At 39.2% G+C, this 20,830-nt stretch overlaps 1 protein-coding gene across 1 annotated transcript; it reads right to left on the bottom strand.

Annotated features, from left to right (window-relative positions):
* Positions 1-875: 875 nt before the first annotated feature.
* Positions 876-1,397, bottom strand: LOC148789856 (uncharacterized). The gene has a single exon (XM_088893789.1). It carries the CDS (start codon positions 1,395-1,397, stop codon positions 876-878), a length of 522 nt encoding a protein of 173 aa, XP_088749915.1.
* Positions 1,398-20,830: the final 19,433 nt, after the last annotated feature.

The raw sequence follows: 20,830 nt of genomic DNA, 5'->3' as shown, positions 1-20,830 counted from the left end.
TTTGGAGGAAGTGAGTGCATTTTATGCTCCATCTCACTTTTAGGACTTCGTCAGTGGGTGCATTTTATGCTCCATCCCACTGTTATGATTACTTGGTCAATAGGTGCATTTTATGCTTCGTCCTACTGATTGAATTGCTTGGTTGGTAAGTGCATTTTATGCTTCATCCTACTATTGAATTGCTTGGTTGGTAGGTGCATTTTATGCTCCGTCCTACCATTGAATTGCTTGGTTGGTAGGTGCATTTTATGCTTCATCCTACTATTGAATTGCTTGGTTGGTAGGTGCATTTTATGCTCTGTACTACCAATTGAATTGCTTGGTAAAATATTTACCCTATTTACTTAAACCTGGATTTAGGACTAGCATAAAAAGGGAGTGGCCTCAGGTGAATCCTGTATTCCCTAATCATATTTCTTTACCAAATTCACAAGAGTTGTTCTAGAACACTGTTTTAATTGATTTCAAAAGAGTTGAGTTTTTTTTTTTTTTTGATATATGCAGAAAAACGCAATCAAATTTTAAAACGCACACTAAATTCTAACCTAAATCCCCTCCCCGACACTTAAAACTTACATTTTCCCCAATGTAAAGTAAAATGCAAAGAAAGATGGAAATAACTAAACTAAAAATGCAAAAACAAAAAGAAAAAGCAAACTTCCCTATTTTTAATAATCATAAATCGGGTCCTCTAGCTCTCGTGGTTGCAGCTTTCAATGTTCTCCCCTTTCATCCATCATGGGTAAGTTCAAATCTGGAATAGGGGCCTGCAAAACAGAGGGTAATAGTCTCCCATTAGAAATCGACAACATAATATAAGGAGCATTATCTGACTGTTATAACTCTGGAGAACCATTCAATGTTGCAATCGTTTCCTACAAATAAGCATTCAACATTGGCCCCTCTTTCTCAAGATGCTCACTAATGGCAATCTCCAACCCATCCTTCCCATCAATTTTAAAAGCTTCCTGTGCTAAAGAATCAATCATATCAACAGAATAAACAGGATTATCATTAGTAGGATATTTCACGGCATCATAAATATTAAACTTAACAGTCTTACCATCAAATTCCATGGTGAGTGTGCCACTATAAACATCTATATTAGTTTTGGATGTTTTTAAGAATGGTCTTCCTAGCAAAATAGGAATGATTTGATCACCATTATCCATATCAAGCACATAAAAATCAACAGGAAAAACCAAATCATTTACTTTCACAAGAACATCCTCAACTACACCCTTAGGATATGCATTCGATCTATCAGCCAACTGAATCACTACACCAGTCTTATTCAAAGGTCCAAGTTTCAATGAAGCATATATAGAATATGGCATGACATTAATAGAAACTCCTAAGTCTAACATGGCCTTCTCACTTCTAGTGTTACCTATCATGCAGGGGATACTGAACATACCTGGATCCTTGCACTTTGTAGGGAGTTTGCTTTGAATGACTGATGAGACTAAAAAGTACCCAATTTTTATCCCCAAATATTCACTATTTTTCATTAATTTATCACTTAATTGGACTCATTACTCTCGTATTTCGAGTCAGGGCAAGCAAGAAGGCAATTGGAAGAAAACAAGGCAAATCGGATGTTTTTGCACAGTTTCGGCACCATTCAGTAATCTGGGCATAACTCTCAAATCCAGACTCCGATTTGGAAAATTCAAGAGGCATCAGAAAGATGAAAGAACGGCCTACAATTTTTATGTCTTGGGTTTTGACAGAGTCGGTCCACATCGAAGATGAAACTGGGCCCAAAGTTGGAGCAAGTTCGCAGCAAAGCTCATTTCACAGCTGAAGCCCAATTCGCAGAAGAGCCTTGTAGCAGCCCAAGATATTAAAGCAGCCCAACTCGAATTCAAGAGCCTAGAGTCCCAATTTCGAATGTAACCTCCAGAAAGAGAGTCTTATTAGATTTAAATTTTTGAATGTAACCCTATAAATATAAGAAGATTGGATTAGATCACTAGATAAGATATAGGATAAGATTAGTTCAAAATAGATCAGGACTTTCTAACTTGAGGTTAATCTCCTAGAAGGAGTTGGAGAGAGCCCCTCCTCCACGAAATCAAGGGGGGGGGGGGGACCAGCTTTAGGCATCACTCAATTAGCCACGAAATCAAGCATCAAGCAACTCCATCAAGAAATATCAGTTCGGCCTTCTGAGAAGCAAAGCCTGAAGGATTCGAAAATCATGAGCAGCTAAGCTTTTCTTTCTGGTTCAAGGGGGGAGGTTCGATTGTATCATCGTGACGTTCTGTATTTAATTCAAGTTCTTGCTTTTTAATTCAAGTATTTGTTGATTCTTGTGCTTATTCTCTACGGATGTTAATGTTAATTAGTCTGACAAATTAATTAATGTTGATTTTCCTACTACTATCCATGGTTCAATGATCCGTAATTGTCATGAATAGTGGTACAAGTAGCAATTAGGTTAATATCTTTCTGGGTCAATTGTTCGTGACAGCCTTTGACCAATGCATTGACATGTTTTAACCTAAAGGGAATCAATGAAATAAGATTCGATAATTACATCAATCTCAATTATTGTTATTTTGGTTTAACTATTTTCACAAAGTTTAATGCTATCACTAGTTAATATGGAGCGCTATCGTACCCAGTCGATTAGTGATAAGTGTTGATCGAATGTTGGATTTGGTTAGCTGAATTAGGAAAACACAAGGTTTATTATGGTTATCCTAATAAATCTAAGGTTAAATGCTTGAATTGCAAGACTACCAGAGTCTACCTATGGTCGATGGCCAATTGACTAACCCGAACCCTTGAACCAGAATTCGGTAAGACTGATTTCTCTTGTTTGTTTAGTTTGCTATTACTCTCTTTTAATTTCAGTTATTTAATTTTCCCACTCAGCGATAATATTCATTCGGCTGAGAGATTACTGTTAGCTCCATGTGGGATTCGACATAGTGCAACTTTTTACAAATATTTTATTGTGGGACTAGTACTAATTTTGAGGGCTTCGACAACCCGTCAATGACTACAGAAACATTCTCTCCTACTCTCACCTTTTCGCATCCTTTTAGTTTCTATTTCCTCTTATGTGTGCACAATTCTTTAAGGAATTTAGCATAACGAGGTACTTGTTGAAGGGAGGGAGAGATCCATCACATAGACGCCCAAAACTTGAGGAATAGGGCGGGCGAATTTCAAAATTTTTCTCCCTTCAACTAGGAATCGTATTCCCTATTTTAGAAAAATCATATTTTTCAATGATCAATCTTGAACCATAAACCGAACTAGATTTGAAACGAAACAGTAGGAGAAGGATATACCTGATACAGAGAAATAGTATCGCTCAATGGAGGTGTTCACGCCCAAAGAAGATCACCAAAGACTACTCCCACTGAAGATGACACAGTGGATGGAGGAGCAGAATCACGAGGGTCCGTCCCACGAACCAAACTCTTCAGGAAGAATCCAATGGAGGCAGTGAGCACAACTTCCTATCAGCCTTTCTCCAAAGACTGATATCAAGAACACTTCTTGATCTTCTCCCACCAAGGAGATCGAACTAGCAGTGAGGTGGCAACTAGAGGAGAACGCAAGAGCAGAAGATGGCGTAGATGTCTCCTTTCTTGGTTATCTGAGATTTGATCTATGGATGCTTGGATGATATGGATGGTTTGCCCCCACCTGTTTTTATAGGTTTAAAGAGATCAGCTCCTGATCCTATCAGGAGTTTCCTAATTCAGATCATTATTTGAATTTGGACTCTCTTTAAGTGATAAGGATAAGACCCTTACCTTATCTTTAGATTAGATCAGCCTTCTCCTGATCTTATCAGGAGGTTTCCAAATCTGAATTCAGATCTGGTCTCTCTGAGTGGATAGGGTAGGACTCTATCCTATCTGCTAATTTAATCCCAGATCTGCCCCCTCTATTTAACTAATTAAAATAGGCCAGTTTGAAATGGGCTTTAAGCCCAACAAGTCTATGTGCTCAAACTGCTTCCAAACTGCTGCCCAGTTGGGCTTCTTTGTATGGCGTGGGACCCAAGCATTGATCTTGATGAGACTTAGAAGAACCTTATTTTCTCACCTTAATTTCATCCTTTTACACTATTTTAGCACTTAAGTGCACTCATTACTCTTGTATTTCGATTCAGGGCAATAAAGAAGGCAATTGGAAGGAAATAGGCCAATTCGGGTGATTTTGCACAGTTTCGGCGACAGTCAGTGATCTGGGCCTAACTCACAATTTCGGACTCCGAATTGGGCAATTCAAGAAGCATTAGAAAGAAAAAAGAAAGACCCACAACTTTTATGTTTTGGGTTTTGACTGATTCGGTCCGCATCGAGTACGAAACCGGGCCTGAAGTCGGAGCAAGTTCGCAGCCAGGCCCATTTAACAGCTGAAGCCCAACTCGCAGAAGAACCTGGAAGCAGCCCAAGTAGCAGAGAAGCCCAACTCGGATGCAAGAGTCTAGAGTCCTAATTCGAATGTAATCTCCCAAGAGGGAGAGAGTCTTATTAGATCTAAACTTTGAATGTAATCCTATAAGGATAAGAAGGTTGGGGATTAGATAAGAGATAGATAGAATTAGTTCAAAGAAAATCAAGACTTCCTAAAGATAAGATGATCTCCTAGAAGGAGTTGGAAAACAGCCCTCTCCTTTGGCTATATATAGATTTTTGAAAACTCAACTTGGCCACTCGAAAGAACCATTTTCGCCTACCTTTCATTGATCAGATGCTAGAGAGGCTGGCAGGTAAGGCTTTCTTCTGTTTTCTCGATGGATTCTCCGGGTATTATCAGATTGTTATTGCGCAGGAGGACCAAAAGAAAACGACATTCACTTGTCCATTCGGCACCTTCGCCTACAGACGAATGCCCTTTGGTTTGTGTAATGCTCCAGGCACTTTTCAAAGATGCATGATGAGCATATTTTCTGATTTTATTGAAAAATGCATTGAAGTGTTCATGGATGATTTTATTGTTTATGGTGATTCGTTTGATGACTGCTTGAATAGTTTAAGTAAAATTCTAAATAGGTGTGTGGAAACAAATCTTGTCTTAAACTATGAAAAATGTCATTTTATGGTGAAGGAGGGTATTGTGTTGGGACATGTAGTTTCAGTCAGAGGAATAGAAGTCGACAAGGCAAAAATTGATTTAATTATGAGTTTACCTTACCCTACAAATGTTAGGGAGGTTCGTTCTTTTCTTGAACATGCAGACTTTTATCGTAGGTTCATCAAAGATTTTTCAAAAATTGCCCTGCCATTGTCCAGATTGCTGCAAAAAGATGTGCCTTTTGATTTTGATGATGAGTGCAAGGAAGCATTTAACAAGATTAAAAATTTATTAAACATTGCACCCATCATTCAACCACCCGATTGGAACTTGCCTTTTGAGATCATGACGGATGCAAGCAATTATGCAGTAGGGGCTGTTCTAGGGCAGCGAATAAATGGGAAGAGCCATGTCATTCACTATGCTTCCAAAACGTTGAATGCTGCACAGAGCAATTACACAACCACTAGAAAAGAGCTATTAGCTATTGTGTTTGCTTTAGACAAATTTAGGTCATATTTGCTTGGCTCTAAAGTGATTGTTTTTTCTGACCATGCAGCTTTGAGATACCTACTAGCAAAGAAGGAGTCGAAACCGAGGCTGATAAGGTGGATACTCTTGCTCCAAGAGTTCGATCTAGAAATCAAGGATCGAAGGGGAGCTGAAAATTCGGTGGCTAATCACCTAAGTAGGTTGGTGAAAGACGAGGACTTCTCTCCCATCTATGAGTTGTTTCCTGATGAGTAGTTGTTCCACATGAGAGGTATGACTCCATGGTATGCTGACATTGTGAATTACATGGCCACGAGAATTTTGCCTAATGACCTTAGCAGACCCATAAAGAATAAAATCAGGTATGAGGCAAAATATTATGTATGGGACGAACCCTACCTATGGAAATTTTGTTCTGACCAAATGATTAGGAGATGTGTCCTTGAGGAGGAGCAGATATCGATTCTAAGGTTTTGTCATAATTATGCTTGTGGGGGCCATTTTGGGCCAAAGAGGACTACTCGAAAAGTCATGGATAGTGGGCTCTATTGGGCCACCCTATTTAGAGATGCCTACTTGTTTTGTAAAAACTGTGAAAGATGTCAACAAACAGGTACACTATCTTGCAGGAATGAGATGCCCCAAACCCCCATTCTTATATGTGAAATATTTGATGCTTGGGGCATTGGTTTCATGAGACCCTTTCCCCCCTCTTGTGGTTTTTCTTACATACTTTTGGCAATTGATTATGTCTCAAAATGGGTGGAAGCCAAAGCCACCAAAACTGATGATTCTAAATGTGTTGTAGGGTTTATAAAGTCTAACATCTTCAGTAGGTTTGGCATTCCTCGAGCTATCATAAGCGATCAAGGGACCCATTTTTGCAATAGAACAGTTGAAGCCTTGTAGAGAAGATATGGGGTGCATCACCGAATTGCCACTGCTTATCACCCTAGACTAACGGGCAAGCTGAAATTTCCAATAGAGAGGTAAAGTCCATCTTGGAAAAGACGGCGAATCCAGGAAGGAAGGATTGGAACCTATGTCTAGATGATGCTCTCTGAGCATATTGGACAGCTTACAAGACCCCAATAGGTATGTCCCCTTACAGGTTAATTTTTGGCAAATCTTGCCACTTGCCGATGGAAATTGAACATAGGGCCTATTGGGCAATCAAGCAATGCAACATGAATATGGAAGAAGTAGGGAAGGAAAGGAAACTCCAGTTGCAAGAGCTGGAAGAGTTGAGGTTAGAGGCATACGAGAATTCAAGAATCTACAAAGAAAAGACCAAATCGTTCCATGACAATGCACTCTTAAGAAAACAATTTAAAATTGGACAAAAGGTCTTATTGTATAATTCTCGACTTCAACTCATGCCAGGTAAGCTGCGTTCCAGGTGGATGGGTCCGTTTACTGTGACTAATGTTTTTCCTTATGGTGCAGTAGAGATCAAAAGTCTCGACACAAGTAAGATCTTCAAGGTGAATGGACATCGATTGAAGTTGTTCCACGAGAATGCAAATGTCCCCTCTACAGTAGACATCTCGTTGGACATTCCATGGTATTCAATGGATTAAAGGAGCAAAAGGAGGATGTCGAGCATAACAACATTAAACAATTGCGCTTCTGGGAGGCAACCCATTATGTTTAGTTAATTTTGGAATTTTGTTTGGCTTTGATTTTTATGTTTAGCAGGAACCTCAAAAAGCGAACAGGGAAGTACCCCCAAATCCTTCTACTTTATGCATAATCACATACATTGGGGACAATGTATAACTTAAGTGTGGGAGGGGATTAGGAAAATCTGATGGAAATTTGGGACACCTTACCTACTTGAAATTTCTGCTTCCTAGAAGCTTATCCTTGAATGATTTCAACTTATCAAGAATCATGTGCTTAGGCTGAACAGATAAGATAGGATGCAAGCATGACTAACTGAATCTTTCTTGGCTGAATATGGTACCTCATGATTTTAATCGATCAATAGGCAAAATGCATAATGGATTTTCACATAATTATCTGTCAAACATGAGTTGATTATTCTAGAACTTGTTGTGTTAGGCATATTGAGACCACGATCAATGAATTCATGAATCAGGCGGCGAAACCCTATGATTTTTGTGCAAAAAAAAAAAAAGAATCGTGACTAATGTGATATGGAGCAGAAAATGCACTCACATCTAGAAACAAAAGCAATGTGAGATGGAGCATAAAATGCACTCACATCTAGAAACAAAAGCAAGGGTGAGATGGAGCATAAAATGCACTCACCCTAGAACCCCAACCCCATTCTCACCTTCAGATCCTAGGAATTCATACTAAGTGGTGGAGATGTGATACATAGCAAGATTATGGCAATAAGGACACCTTGTTTTGGCTTAAGAAACAAAGAAAGGTAAAAGAATCTGGCTGTATTGGTTTGTTAAAAGCAATGAGTTCCCGTTCAGCCAGGGAGTTTCAGTCGAGAAGGTTTGGCTCCTTGACTGTCAATTTATCTTGGGACCATGAGAAAGGGTGATTTGCGATCACTCTTGGACGAGAAGAAAGGGAGAAAGAGATGAAAGAGGGAAGGTCACCAAGTCGGAACTAAAGCATGAAATGAACCAGGCCTCATGTAGAGAAAAAGAAAGAATGAAAATCAATAGTTAGTTACTTTTGTGAATACTTGAGTTTTTTGCCTTGCCCGAGGACGGACAAAGTTTAAGTGTGGGGGGATTTGATGAGACTTAGAAGAACCTTATTTTGTCTCCTTAATTTCATCCTTTTACACTACTTTAGCACTTAAATGCACTCATTAGTCTTGTATTTCGATTTAGGACAATAAAGAATGCAATTGGAAGGAAACAGGCCAATTCGGGTGATTTTGCACAGTTTCGGCGACAGTCAGTGATCTGGCCCTAACTCACAATTCCGAACTCCGCATTGGGAAATTCAAAAAACATTACAAAGAAGAAAGAAAGGCTCACAACTTTTGTGTTTTAGGTTTTGACTGATTCGGTACGCTTCGAGTATGAAACCGGGCCTGAAGTCGGAGCAAGTTCGCAGCCAGGCCCATTTAACAGCTGAAGTCCAACTCGCAGAAGAACCTGGAAGCAGCCCAAGTAGCAGAGAAGCCCAACTCGGATGCAAGAGTCTAGAGTCCTAATTCGAATGTAATCTCCCAAGAGGGAGAGAGTCTTATTAATCTAAACTTTGAATGTAATCCTATAAGGATAAGAAGGTTGGGGATTAGATAAGAGATATGATAGAATTAGTTCAAAGAAGATCAAGACTCCCTATAGATAAGATGATCTCCTAGAAGGAGTTGGAAAACAGCCCTCTACTTTGGCTATATAAAGAGGGGGGCGAACCAGCTCTAGCATCACTCACTCTCAGATCCAAGAGATCATCAAGAAGACCAAGAATCTCAAGAAGGCAGTTCGGCTATGGAGAAGAAAAGCATGGAAATTGCGCAGATCATGAGCAGCTAAGCTTCTTTTTCTAGTTCAAGGGGGGATGTTCGATTGTGTCATTGTGAGGTTCTGTAGTTACTTTATTTTCTTGCTTTCTAATTCAAGTATTCATTAATTCTTGTGCATATTTATATTTGATGTTGATGTTAATTAGTTTGACAAACTGAATTAATGTTGATCTTCCTACTGCTATCCATGATTCCAGTGATCCATAATTGTCACGAATAATGGTGCAAGTAGCAATTTGGTTGATTTCGTTTTGGGTCAATTTTTCGTGACAGCCTATGACCAATGTTTTAACATGGTTCAACCTAAAAGGAATCGATGGAACAAGATTCAGTAATTGTAACTATCTCAATTATTGTTATTTTGGTTTAACTGTTTTCACAAATCTTAATGCTATCACTGTTTAATATGGACGTTATCGTATCCAATTAAGTGGTGATAAGTGTTGATTGAATGCTGGGTTTGGTCAACTAAATTAGGAAAACACAAGGTTTATTATGGCTATCCTAATAAATCTAAGGTTAAATGCTTGAATTGCAAGAATGCTGAAATTTACCTAGGATCGATGGCCAATCGATTCAACCCGAACCCTTGAACCAGAATTCGGTAAGACTGATTTTTTCTTGTTTGTTTAAAAGTTGCTATTTATTTACTTTTCTTTTAATTTCAGTATTTAAATTCTCTCACTCAATTACATTACCCATTCGGCTAAGAGATTATTGATTTGCTCCCTGTGGGATTCAACCTAGAACCACTTTTACTGCAAATATTTTATTGTGGGACTAGTATTAATTTTGAGGGCTTCGACAACTCGTCAGATCTACACATCAGCAACATGGGTTCGGCCCAGCCTTTGTTACAAGGCCTGGCTGAATACACTGTTGTGGATAGTGGACCCCCTAAAATCCATCACATTGGCTTCTATTGGGCCCAACACTTACATTAAGTGGTCCCTGAGCCAAGCCACCTTATAAAAACCCAAGGACTGTGGGCAGATGCAAGAATAGCCTATCAGGTATTACCCTCAGTGGCCTTACACTTAACCTCTCAGCCCATAATGATCAAACACTACTCGACAAGAGAGGACCTCTCCCTCGGCTGCAAGGAACAGTGTTGCACTCTCTGCTTATGTGGATCCCAGGAATTAAAACCTTCTGCAAATATTTTACAAACCATAATATATATACTTTTATATCTCATATAAAATATATTTTGCAAAACAAATCTCAACGATTAAAATCGGCTACCGGCAATCTTGTTTTCCATCAAAGAGAGTGCATCCCCGATCATTACCTTTGTCCGACAAAGGGGTTGATCCTGTCACTATGATCACCCACTCAGATGAATTATCAGAGTGTCCCAACATACCCAGGTTTTGACCCCTGCTAAGGATCTCACTGATTGGCATATCAAAGACAGCCCAATCCGACACCTAGTGTAGTATCATAATCGAGTCTAGGGGTTAGGTGTAACTTCCAGTTTTGCCCATCAATCTCCAAGGTCTAGGGAAATACTGGAAATCTGGTCCAGTTCAAGGATTTAATTAATCCTACACTGCATGTGCCTTGGGTCTCACCCTGGCGGATGAGATAGGCCACTCCAACCGACTTGGTGGCACATCAGTGTCACCCTTATCAGGATAGGTCTCCCCAGACCGACCCACCGGCTGTGAACATTCTAAACTAACACGAGTCTCATTAAGTGTCCAGTTTAAGGGTATAACACAAAAACAAACCACAAGAACATGGATCAAATATGCACTTTATTCATTTACAATAAATGTCAAAAGTACATCATTCTGATTGAAGCTAAGGGCATACAAAGACTGTCTAACACTTGTTTAATAGCTGACAGGTTGTCGAAGCCCTCAAAATTAATTTTAATCTCACCTTACAACAAAATTGTAGTAACAGTGGTACCAAGTCGAATCCCACAGGGAGCCAGTAATTAATTTCTCAGCCGAATGCACAATTTAATGAGTGGGAAATTTGAATAATTAAAATTTGAAAATAACAAAAGATCAAATAACAACTAACAATGAATATTCAGTCTTACCAACTCTGATCCAATGGTTCGAATTGAGTCGATTGGTCATCGATCATAGGTAAAAGTTAGCAGCTTTGCAATTCAAGCATTTAACCTTCGGATTTATTAGGATAGCCATAATAAAACTCGTGTTTTCCAAATTTAGTTGACCATACCCAGCACTCGATCAACACTTATAATTGACCGACTGGGCACGTTAGCGTTCCATATCAATTAATGATAGCAATAACCTTCGTGAAAATAGTTAAACCAAAATAAAAATAATGGAGATAGCTTCAATTATTAAATCTTGTTCCGTTGATTCCCTTTAGGTTAAAACATGCCAATACATTGGTCAAAAGTAGTTACAAACAATTGACCCAAAAAGATATTAACCTAATTGCTACTTGTACAACTATTCATTACAATTACGGATCATCGAATCATGGATAGCCGTAGGAAGATCAATATTAATTAATTTGTCAGATTAATCAACATCAACTTCCATAAAAATATGCATAAGAATCAACGAATACTTGAATTAAAAGAAAAAATTAAATTAAACACATAACCTCATGATGACACAATCAAATCAACAATTCCCCTTGAATTAGAAAAGAAAAGCTCAGCCGCTCATGGTTGTCGACTTCTTCTTACTTTGATTCCAAGATGGATAGACTGATTCTTTGCTTGATTGCTTGATTTTTTGATTGATTGATTGATGCCTAAAGCTGGTCCCCCCTCCCTTTATATATAGCTTTAGGAGGAGGGGCTCTCTCCAACTTCTCTTAGGAGATTATCCTCCAAAATACAACGTCCTAATCAGTTTTGATGTAATCCTATCCTATCTCTTATCTAGTGATATCAATCCTCTTATACTTCTAGAATTACATTTGAAATTTAAGTCTGATGGGACTCTTTATTCTTGAATTCGAGTTGGGCTTCTTCAAAAAATTGGGCTGCTACAAGGCTCTTTTGCGAATTGGGCTTCAGCTGTGGGCTAGGCTTCTCTAAGAATTTACTCTGAATTTGGGCCCGATTTTGACCTTGATGTAGACCGAATCTGTGAAAACCCAGAACATGAAAGTTATGTAGTTCTCCCTTATCTTTCCAGTGCATCTTGAATCATCCCAATCAAATTCAGGGTTTAAGAGTTACGCCTAGATTACTGAATGGTGCTGAAACTGTACAAAATCGTTCGATTAGCCTTGTTTTCCTCCTATCGCCTTCTTGCTTGCCCTGAATCGAAATACAAGAGTAATGAGTCCAATTAAGTGCTAATTTAATGTAAAATCATGAATATTTTTGGATAAAAATATGATACTTTTTATTCTCATCAAATCCCCCCACACTTAAACCTTGCCCGTCCTCGAGCAAGACAAAATTCAAGCAAAAATAGAACAAACTAACTACCCTACCAATTTTTAAACTCAACTCTCCTTCATCTTTCTCCACTAATATTTCAGGTTAATTATTGCAAACCGTTAAATCAACACAACCAAGTCCTACATGACTCATTCATCAGTCAATCCATTTTTTGCTACTGCAAACCAGGTAGTAAATTAGGGAAAATCTCTCTTTTATTTTGTTTTTATATTTTTTTTCTTTTTTTTTCCGAGAGTGAGTGCATTTTATGCTCCGTCTCACTTTTGGATCACTCGGCTAGTAGGTGCATTTTATGCTCCATCCTACTATTGCATTACTTGGTTGGTAGGTGCATTTTATGCTCCGTCCTACCAATTGTAGCAATGGTAAAACACTACCCCATTTACTTAAACCTGAATTTAGGACTAGCTTAACTGGAAATGGCTTCAGATGAGTCATGTACTCCTTGATCGTACCTCATTACTAGGTTCACAAGAATTTCCTTAGAACATTGTTTCAATTGATTTCAAAAGAGTTGAGGTTTTGATATTTTTTTTTACTTGAAAAGAAAATGCAGAAAAACACGACCTAAATCAAATTTTAAAACGCAACATAAATTCTAACCTAAATCCCCTCCCCCACACATAAAACTTACATTGTCCCCACGATGAGACCAAAAAGAACCCTATTTTTATCCCCTAATCTGGGCAATTGGAAGAAAACAGGGCAAATCGGGTGATTTTGCACAGTTTCAGAGACAGTCAGTAATCTGAGCCTAACTCTCAATTCCGAGCTCCGAATTGGACAATTCAAGAAGCATTAGAAAGATGAAAGGAAGGCCCACAACTTTTATGTGTTTGGTTTTAACAGATTCGGCCCGAATCGAGTAAGAAAATGAGCCCGAAGTCGGAGCAAGTTCGCAGCCAGGCCCATTTCACAACTTAAGCCCAACTCGCAGAAGTACCTTGAAGCAACCCAAGTTTTAAAGCAGCCCAACTCGAATTCAAGAGTTAAGAGTCCGAATTTCGAATGTAATCTCCAAGGATAGAGTCTTATCAGATCTAAAGTTTTGAATGTAATCCTAGAGAGATAAGAAGAGTGAGATTAGATCATTAGATAAGAGATAGGATATGATTAGTTCAAAGAAGATCAAGACTCCCTAAAGATAAGATGATCTCCTAGAAGGAGTTGGAAAACAACCGTCTCCTTTGGCTATATAAAGAGAGGGGCGAACCAGCTCTAGCATCACTCACTCCAAGATCCAAGAGATCATCAAGAGATTCAAGAAACTCAAGAAAGCAGTTCGGCCATGGAGAAGCAGAGCATGGAGGTTTCGCAGATCATGAGCAACTAAGCTTCTTTTTCTGGTTCAAGGGAGGAGGTTCGATTGTGTCATTGTGATGTTTTGTAGTTAATTTATTTTTTTGCTTTTTAATTCAAGTATGCATTGGTTCTTGTGCACATTTTTATTGGATGTTAATGTTAATTAGTCTGACAAACTGAATTAATGTTGATTTTCCTACTGCTATCCATGATTTCGGTGATCCGTAATTGTCACGAATAGTGGTACAAATAGAAATTAAGTTAATATCTTTCTGGGTCAATTGTTCGTGACAGCCTTTGACCAATATATTGACATGGTTTAACCTAAGTGGTCCCTGGGCCAAGCCACCTTGTAACACCCATTCTTCTTCTGCTTCTTAGGCTTGGCGGCTTTCTTTTGGGGCTTCTTTGCCTTTCTCTTTTTCTTGCTTGATTTGTTAGCTTCAGCAAGCATAACCAGAGGCTCATCCTTCTTAAGTAAATCCTTGGCCCTCTGCAACATATTGCTGAGTTCCTGGACACTGACCTTCAGCTTGTTCATGTTGTAGTTCATTGTGAATGCATTGAAGGAAGAGGGCAAAGAATTTAGGATGGGATCCACTTGCGTGCCAAGATCTAGCCCGGATCCAAGGGCTTCAAGTTCATTAATGTAGCCCATCATCCGAAGACAATGGTCATAAACTTTCTGCCCTTTGGACATCTGCGCGTTCATGAACAGTTTCAGGACCTTTTGACCAATAGAACGATTCTGCTCTTCATACATTGTCATTAGACTGTCCAATATGTCCTTGGCGAGTTCGATCTGATCGAACTGCCTCTGTATTGAGTTGTCTAGTGAGGCAATGACAAAGCAGCGGGCTAAGGAGTTTTTATCCTCCCAATCTTGGTAGTCCCTCCTATGGGCCTCAGAAGCCCTATCACCTGGACGCTCCGGGGTAGGATTTTTCACCACCTTATCTAACTTTTCGGAAGTTAGGACTAGCATAAGATTTTTGTACCAGTTGGCATAGTTTGGGCCCTTAAGTTTGTTATCGTATAGAAGCTTTGCGAATTGACCGTTTGCCATTTTCTGATAAAACAGCAAAGACGTTAGTCCACAACCTTAGTTTGATTCATGTTACCTACATAGATATGGTTTTTAATCTATGTTCCATTCCCATTTGTTCATCTCTGAGATTTCCCTCCATTCTCAGTGACGAAGACGGCGAAATGTCTCTGGAAATGTGGGAAATCACATAGGGTGCATGGGGCCAACTGTTTCAGCTGCAAAACCCTACCACCTTTCTGTGACGGATCATATCCACTCATCATACGAGTTTTCCCTTTGGCCTCTATCAAACAAGGTTCAAAGTCGTTTTCAAGTAAACCTTTCTGTCTAGTGAGGGCTCTCCCATCATATTCAGGTTATGCAAAGGTACTGTGAGAGAGTTCCCATTTTCTGGTGAAGCCCCACCCACATCGGTCTATGACGCCCTATCATCTTATGAAATACTCTGACAGATCCAATAGCAAATGGATAGCCCAATTTTATGGTGTGTTTCCTCATTACTGAAGGACCCATCATTGTGCTAATGACGGAAGGACTTTAGAGAGTCCATCATATGGATCTCCATATCACATGCACTCATATTTGCTAGAGGGAACCAAATTACGCCCTACTTCTAATTTTAGGTCAAACCAGAGTGGGTCCCACTAACTTTCATATAGTCAGATTTCTGGTGGGCCATAATCGGCTAGGGTTTCCATACGCATCCCTTTTCAAGGTTGTGGGGCCTACCAAGTTAGCAGGGGTCATCCAATGACCTTATGGGACACCATGGCAATGATGTGGATTCAGCCATGGTGTGCGTAAGAGCCACTAATGAGTCATCATGGGCCAAGTGCTTATGGCCCATGGTCGCAGCACATCCAACATCCAAACCTCACATGTAAAGGAAGAATTGATCCAATCAATTAACTGTTGTAAAGCCCATTGAACAGCCCATTTAAAATCCATAACATTAACAAATAATGTTGACTAAGTATATGGGCTGAATCGCAGTTAGCAGTTCGGCCCATACAACTTTTCTCACAAGAGTGGGCTTTTGCAGTTTTAACCATTTAAAACTGGGCTTTACAGGTGGGCTGAATTAATCTCTGTAATTGAACATCAGATTTGAAACAGCAAGTGTAAGAAAAATTGGACTGAAAATAGTCCCTTTCGAACCCTAGATTCGGTCCAAATAGTTTTGGTCCAATCCAGTCCGAAATTGTCCGAAACTGATTTTCAATTCAAGAGTTAATTCATGAAAGATTTGAAATTAATAATTCTAATTTTAGACAATCACAAATCAAATATGGACTGTTCGCACCACCTGCAAAACAGAAGTTAATCACTAGGGTTGCAGTTTCACAAACTGCAAATCGCAGAAAGCGATTTCTCCATCTAGAAATCCCCAGCGCCGCCTTCTTCTTCCTTCTTCTTCAATCAAGAAAATAAAAAGAAACAGAAATCCTATTTCTATTAATTAATTACATTCTTGATCAAATCCTATACATTCAGTCTAGAAAATAAAAAAAAAAAAATTATTTACAAACTGAATTGAATGAATAATAATAAAAAAAAAAGGTTGCATAGACCATCTGCGCCAAAACTTCACTGTGATCTCTAGGTTCGAACAGTCCACTAAATCAAAATAAATAAAGAACAGTTCTAAATAAATTTTGGATTTAACAGAAATTAATTTCAGATCAATCGCCCTTAACAAGAAACAATTTCTTGAAATAAAGAAAATAATCTGCGCAAATCTTGGTAGAACATCTTTTGTCCATCTGCGCAGGTTCAGATCTGATTTTCTTTTGGTTCAAGATTCGAACCTGGCTCTGATACCACTGAAAGAATAGTAGGATCCATCGTATGGACACCAAAAGGGTTGCAGAAAGGGTGGGCGAATTTAAAAAATTTTTCCTTCCTTCTTCCAACTAGGAATCATATTCCCTAAATTTAGAATACAATATTCAAAGATCCTACTTGAACCATAATTGAACCAGATCTGAACCAAAAGACAAAGAGGGAATTATACCTGATCCAAAGAAATAGTATCTCCCAAAGTTGGTGTTCACACCCAAAGAGGACACCAAGATCCGCTCCTGTTGAAGATGACACAGCTGTATGTGGAACGAAACTAGTAGAGTGTGTCCTACACACTGAATCCTTTGCAAGAATCCACTGGAAACTCTGAGCACCAAATCTTTTCAGTCTTTTCTGCAAAACTGATGTCAAGAACCAATTTCTTGATTTCTTTCTACTTCAAAGATCGAATCTTGTAAGAAAGAATGGCGGCGGCTGGAGGAGAACTCCTGAACTGAAGATGGATGAATTGCTTCTCTTCTCTCTAGAGTGTGTATGAGATCCAATCTCAATTCGCAGGATGATTTTCCCTAGGTTTGAAATCTGATTATGATCACTTAGGGTTTCTCCACTTTTCTTCTTGATTAAGAAACCTCCTAATTAGGAGTTATCCCAATCCCAATCAGTATTTGGATAGGGGATGATCTTAATCCTATCTGCAGATTAAGTTAGCTTACTCCTGATCTTATCAGAAGGTTACCAGATTCAAATCAGATTTTGAATTTGGTCTCCCAGAATGGATAAGATTAAAGGCCCAATCCTTTTGCTAACTTTAATCCCAGATTCACCTCATAGATGGGTGATCATATCAGCTCGAAATGGGCTTTTGGCCCATTAAGTGTTCAGTGCTTAACTAGTTTCCAATCTGCTGCCCAGTTGGGCTTCTTTGTTTGGCATGGGACACACTAGCTGCATGGGTTCGGCCTAGCTGAATTCACAGAAAAGCTCAGTGAACCTCTGAGCCCATCACATCGACCCTATGGGCCCAACACTTACAATAAGTGGTCCCTAGGCCAAGCCATCTTATAAAAACCCAGGGACTGTGGGCAGGTGCAAGATTAACCCATCAGGTACTATCCTAAATGGTCTTACATTTAACCTCTCAGCCCATAATGATCAAGCACTGCCCAACAAGAGAGGACCTCTCCCTCGGCTATAAGAAACAGTGCTGCACTCTCTACTCACATGGATCCCAAGAAGTAAAACCATTTGCAAACATTTTGAAACCTTATGTATATATTTATATATCATATATAAATTTTGCAAAACAAAATTCCAACGATTGAAATCAACTACCGGCAGTTTGGTTTCCATCAGAGAGAGTGCATTCCTGATCATTAACTTTGTCCGATGAAGGGGCTGATTGTTAGACAGTTGTATGCCCTTAGCTTCAATCAGAATGATGTACATTATGAATTTATTGTAAATGAATAAAGTACTCATTTGATTCATGTTCTTGTGGTGTGTTTCTATGTAATACCCTTAAACTAGACACTTAATGAGACTTGTGTTAGTTTAGAATGTTCACAGCCATTGGGTAAGTCTGGGGAGATTTATCCTGCCGAGGCTGACCCTGATGTGCGGCCAACTGTTGGGGTGGCTTGTCTTAGCTACCAGGGTGAGACCCGAAGCACATGCAGTGTAGGATTAATAGAACCTCTAAACTAGACCAGATTTCCAGTATTGCCCTGGACCTTGGAGATAGATGGGCAAAACTGGAAAGTTACACTTGACCCTTAGACTCGATTATGATACTACACTAGGTGTTGGATTGGGCTATCTTTGATGTACCAATCAGTGAGATCCTTAGCGGGGGTCAAAACCTACGTATGTTGGGACAGTCCGAGATTTCATCTGAGTGGGTGATCATAGTGACAGAATCAGCTCCTTTTTCGGACAAAGGTAATGATCGGGGATGCACTCTCTCTGATGGAAACCAAGACTACCGGCAGCCGATTTCAGTTGTTTAGATTTTGTTTTGCAAAATATATTTATATATAAAGATATATATATATATATATATATGTTATGGTTTCGAAATGATTTGCAAAAGGTTTTAATTCCTGGGATCCATGTAAGCGGAGAGTGCAACACTGTTCCTTGCAGTCGAGGGAGAGGTCCTCCCTTGTCGGGCAGTGTTTGATCATTATGGGCTGAGAGGTTAAGTGTAAGAAGACCATTGAGGAAAATACCTGATGGGCTAATCTTGCATCTGCCCATAGTCCCTGGGTGTTACAAGGTGGATTGGCCCAGGGACCACTTAGGGTAAGTGTTGGGCCCATAGAGCCCATAAGATGGGTTTCAGGGGGTGCACTGTCCATAACAGTTATTCGGCCAGGCCTTGTAACAAAGGCTGGGCTGAACCCATGTGGCTGATGTGTAGATTAATGTTTGGGTCCCACGCCATACAAGGAAGCCCAACTGGGCAGCAGTTTGGAAGGCTAAGTGAGTACATAACCTTAAATGGGCCTTAAGCCCATTTCGAACTGGGCTGATTCGATCAGTCAATTAAAAGGGGCGAATTCTAATATGGCAGCAGATAGAATTAGGCCTAGACCCTATCCACTGAGAGAGTCCAAATCTAAATGAGATTTAGATCTGGAAGCCTCCTAATTAGATTAGGAGATAGCTGATCTAATCTGTAGATAAGATAAGGGTTATCCCTTATCACTTAAAGGGACTTCTAATCCAAATATGATTTGGATTAGCAGCTCCTAATGGAACTAGGAGCTGATCCCTTTTAGATTATGAAAGAAAGAAAGGGGCGATACAGCTAGTGATTGATGTTCAATTCTCTTCAGAGCTGAAAATCACAAGAAGAGAGATTTCTGCACCCTGCGAATTCTCTCTTGTCGCCTCCTTCCTGCCGCCGCCATCACCTTCAGTTCGATCTCTAGTTCTTGGGAGAAATCAAGATCTGATCTTGATTCCAATCTTTTGGGAAAAGATTGGTTGGAGCTGTACTCACCCGCGATCCAGTTGATTCTTGCAAAGGGTAAAGTTCTTTTGGAAGAACATTGCTGATTCTGCTCTATCCTGCATTGTGCCATCTTCAGTGGGAGCAAATTTTGGATCCTTCCTTGGGCGTGAACACCTCCATTTGGAGATACTGTTTCTCCGTATCAGGTACTTCCTCCCTCCTACTACTTTTGGTTCAGTTCTGATTTGGTTCTTGGTTCAAGATTGATCATTGAAAATTTGTTTTATAAAATAAGGAATTCGATTCCCTGCAAAAATGGGAGATTTTTTTTTTTGAAATTTGCCCAGTCTATTCCGCAAGACTCTGGCATCCATGTGATGGATATCCCATCCCTTCAATGGTATCAGAGCCATGGTTCAAATCTTGAATCAATTTATTTCAGATCTGAACCTGCGCAAATGGGCAGAAGGTGTTCTACCCGATTTGCGCAGATATGGGTTTTGGGAAATTTGTTCCCAAAATTAATGGGCAAATAATCTGAAATTAATTTTTTATAAATCTAATTATTGTTTAGAATAGTTCTTTATGATTTTCTTGATTTATGGGCAGTTCGTACAAGAGGAGATCGAATTCTTGGTTTGCGTAGGGAACCTGCAAGATTTGTAGATTTGCAGTTTCTTGATTTATTCATTACATTTGGTCTGTAATTAATTTTTTTTATTTTTAGACTCAATGTATTAGGTATTCGATCTGATGTAAATATAATAGAAATTAGGTTTTCTATTTATTTTATTTTTGGATCGAAGATGGCAGCGCAAGGAAGGAGATTTCGCAGATGGGACATTCGGTACCTACGATTTGCAGTTTGTGAAACTGCATTCTATGATCTAACCTCTATTTTGCAGGATGGATTGTACGAACAGCCCTGGATTGATTGATTCTTGTTTTCTTTTATCAGTTCTTTAATTTCAAATAAATTTCTTGAATTAAAGATTTAATTAAAAATCAAACCCTAGACCCATTCGAACCAAGATTGGTTCAAATTGTTTGGACCGAATCTAGGGTTCGATTAAGGCTGTATATCAGCCCTAATTTTTGTTCAAATGGGCCTAAGGATTGATAATTATTGGAAATTTAATTCGGCCCAATTTTAAATTGTTAAAACTACCAAAAGCCCACTTCAAAAGAACAAGCTATATGGGCCGAACTGGGTAACCCTAATTCAATCCATATACCTAGATGATATTAATTGTTAATGTTATGGATTAAATGGGCTTCAAATGGGCTTTTACAGATAATTAATTGATT

Source organism: Nelumbo nucifera, chromosome 8 (genome assembly GCF_055504915.1).
Source record: "Nelumbo nucifera cultivar China Antique chromosome 8, China Antique-T2T, whole genome shotgun sequence".
Taxonomy (NCBI): Eukaryota; Viridiplantae; Streptophyta; class Magnoliopsida; order Proteales; family Nelumbonaceae; genus Nelumbo; species Nelumbo nucifera.
This window is presented reverse-complemented; position numbering and strand designations above follow the sequence as displayed.

What these genes read in the sequence shown, in the direction of transcription:
- LOC148789856 (XM_088893789.1), bottom strand. Translation starts at nt 1,397, where the DNA reads ATGATAGGTAACACTAGAAGTGAGAAGGCCATGTTAGACTTAGGAGTT.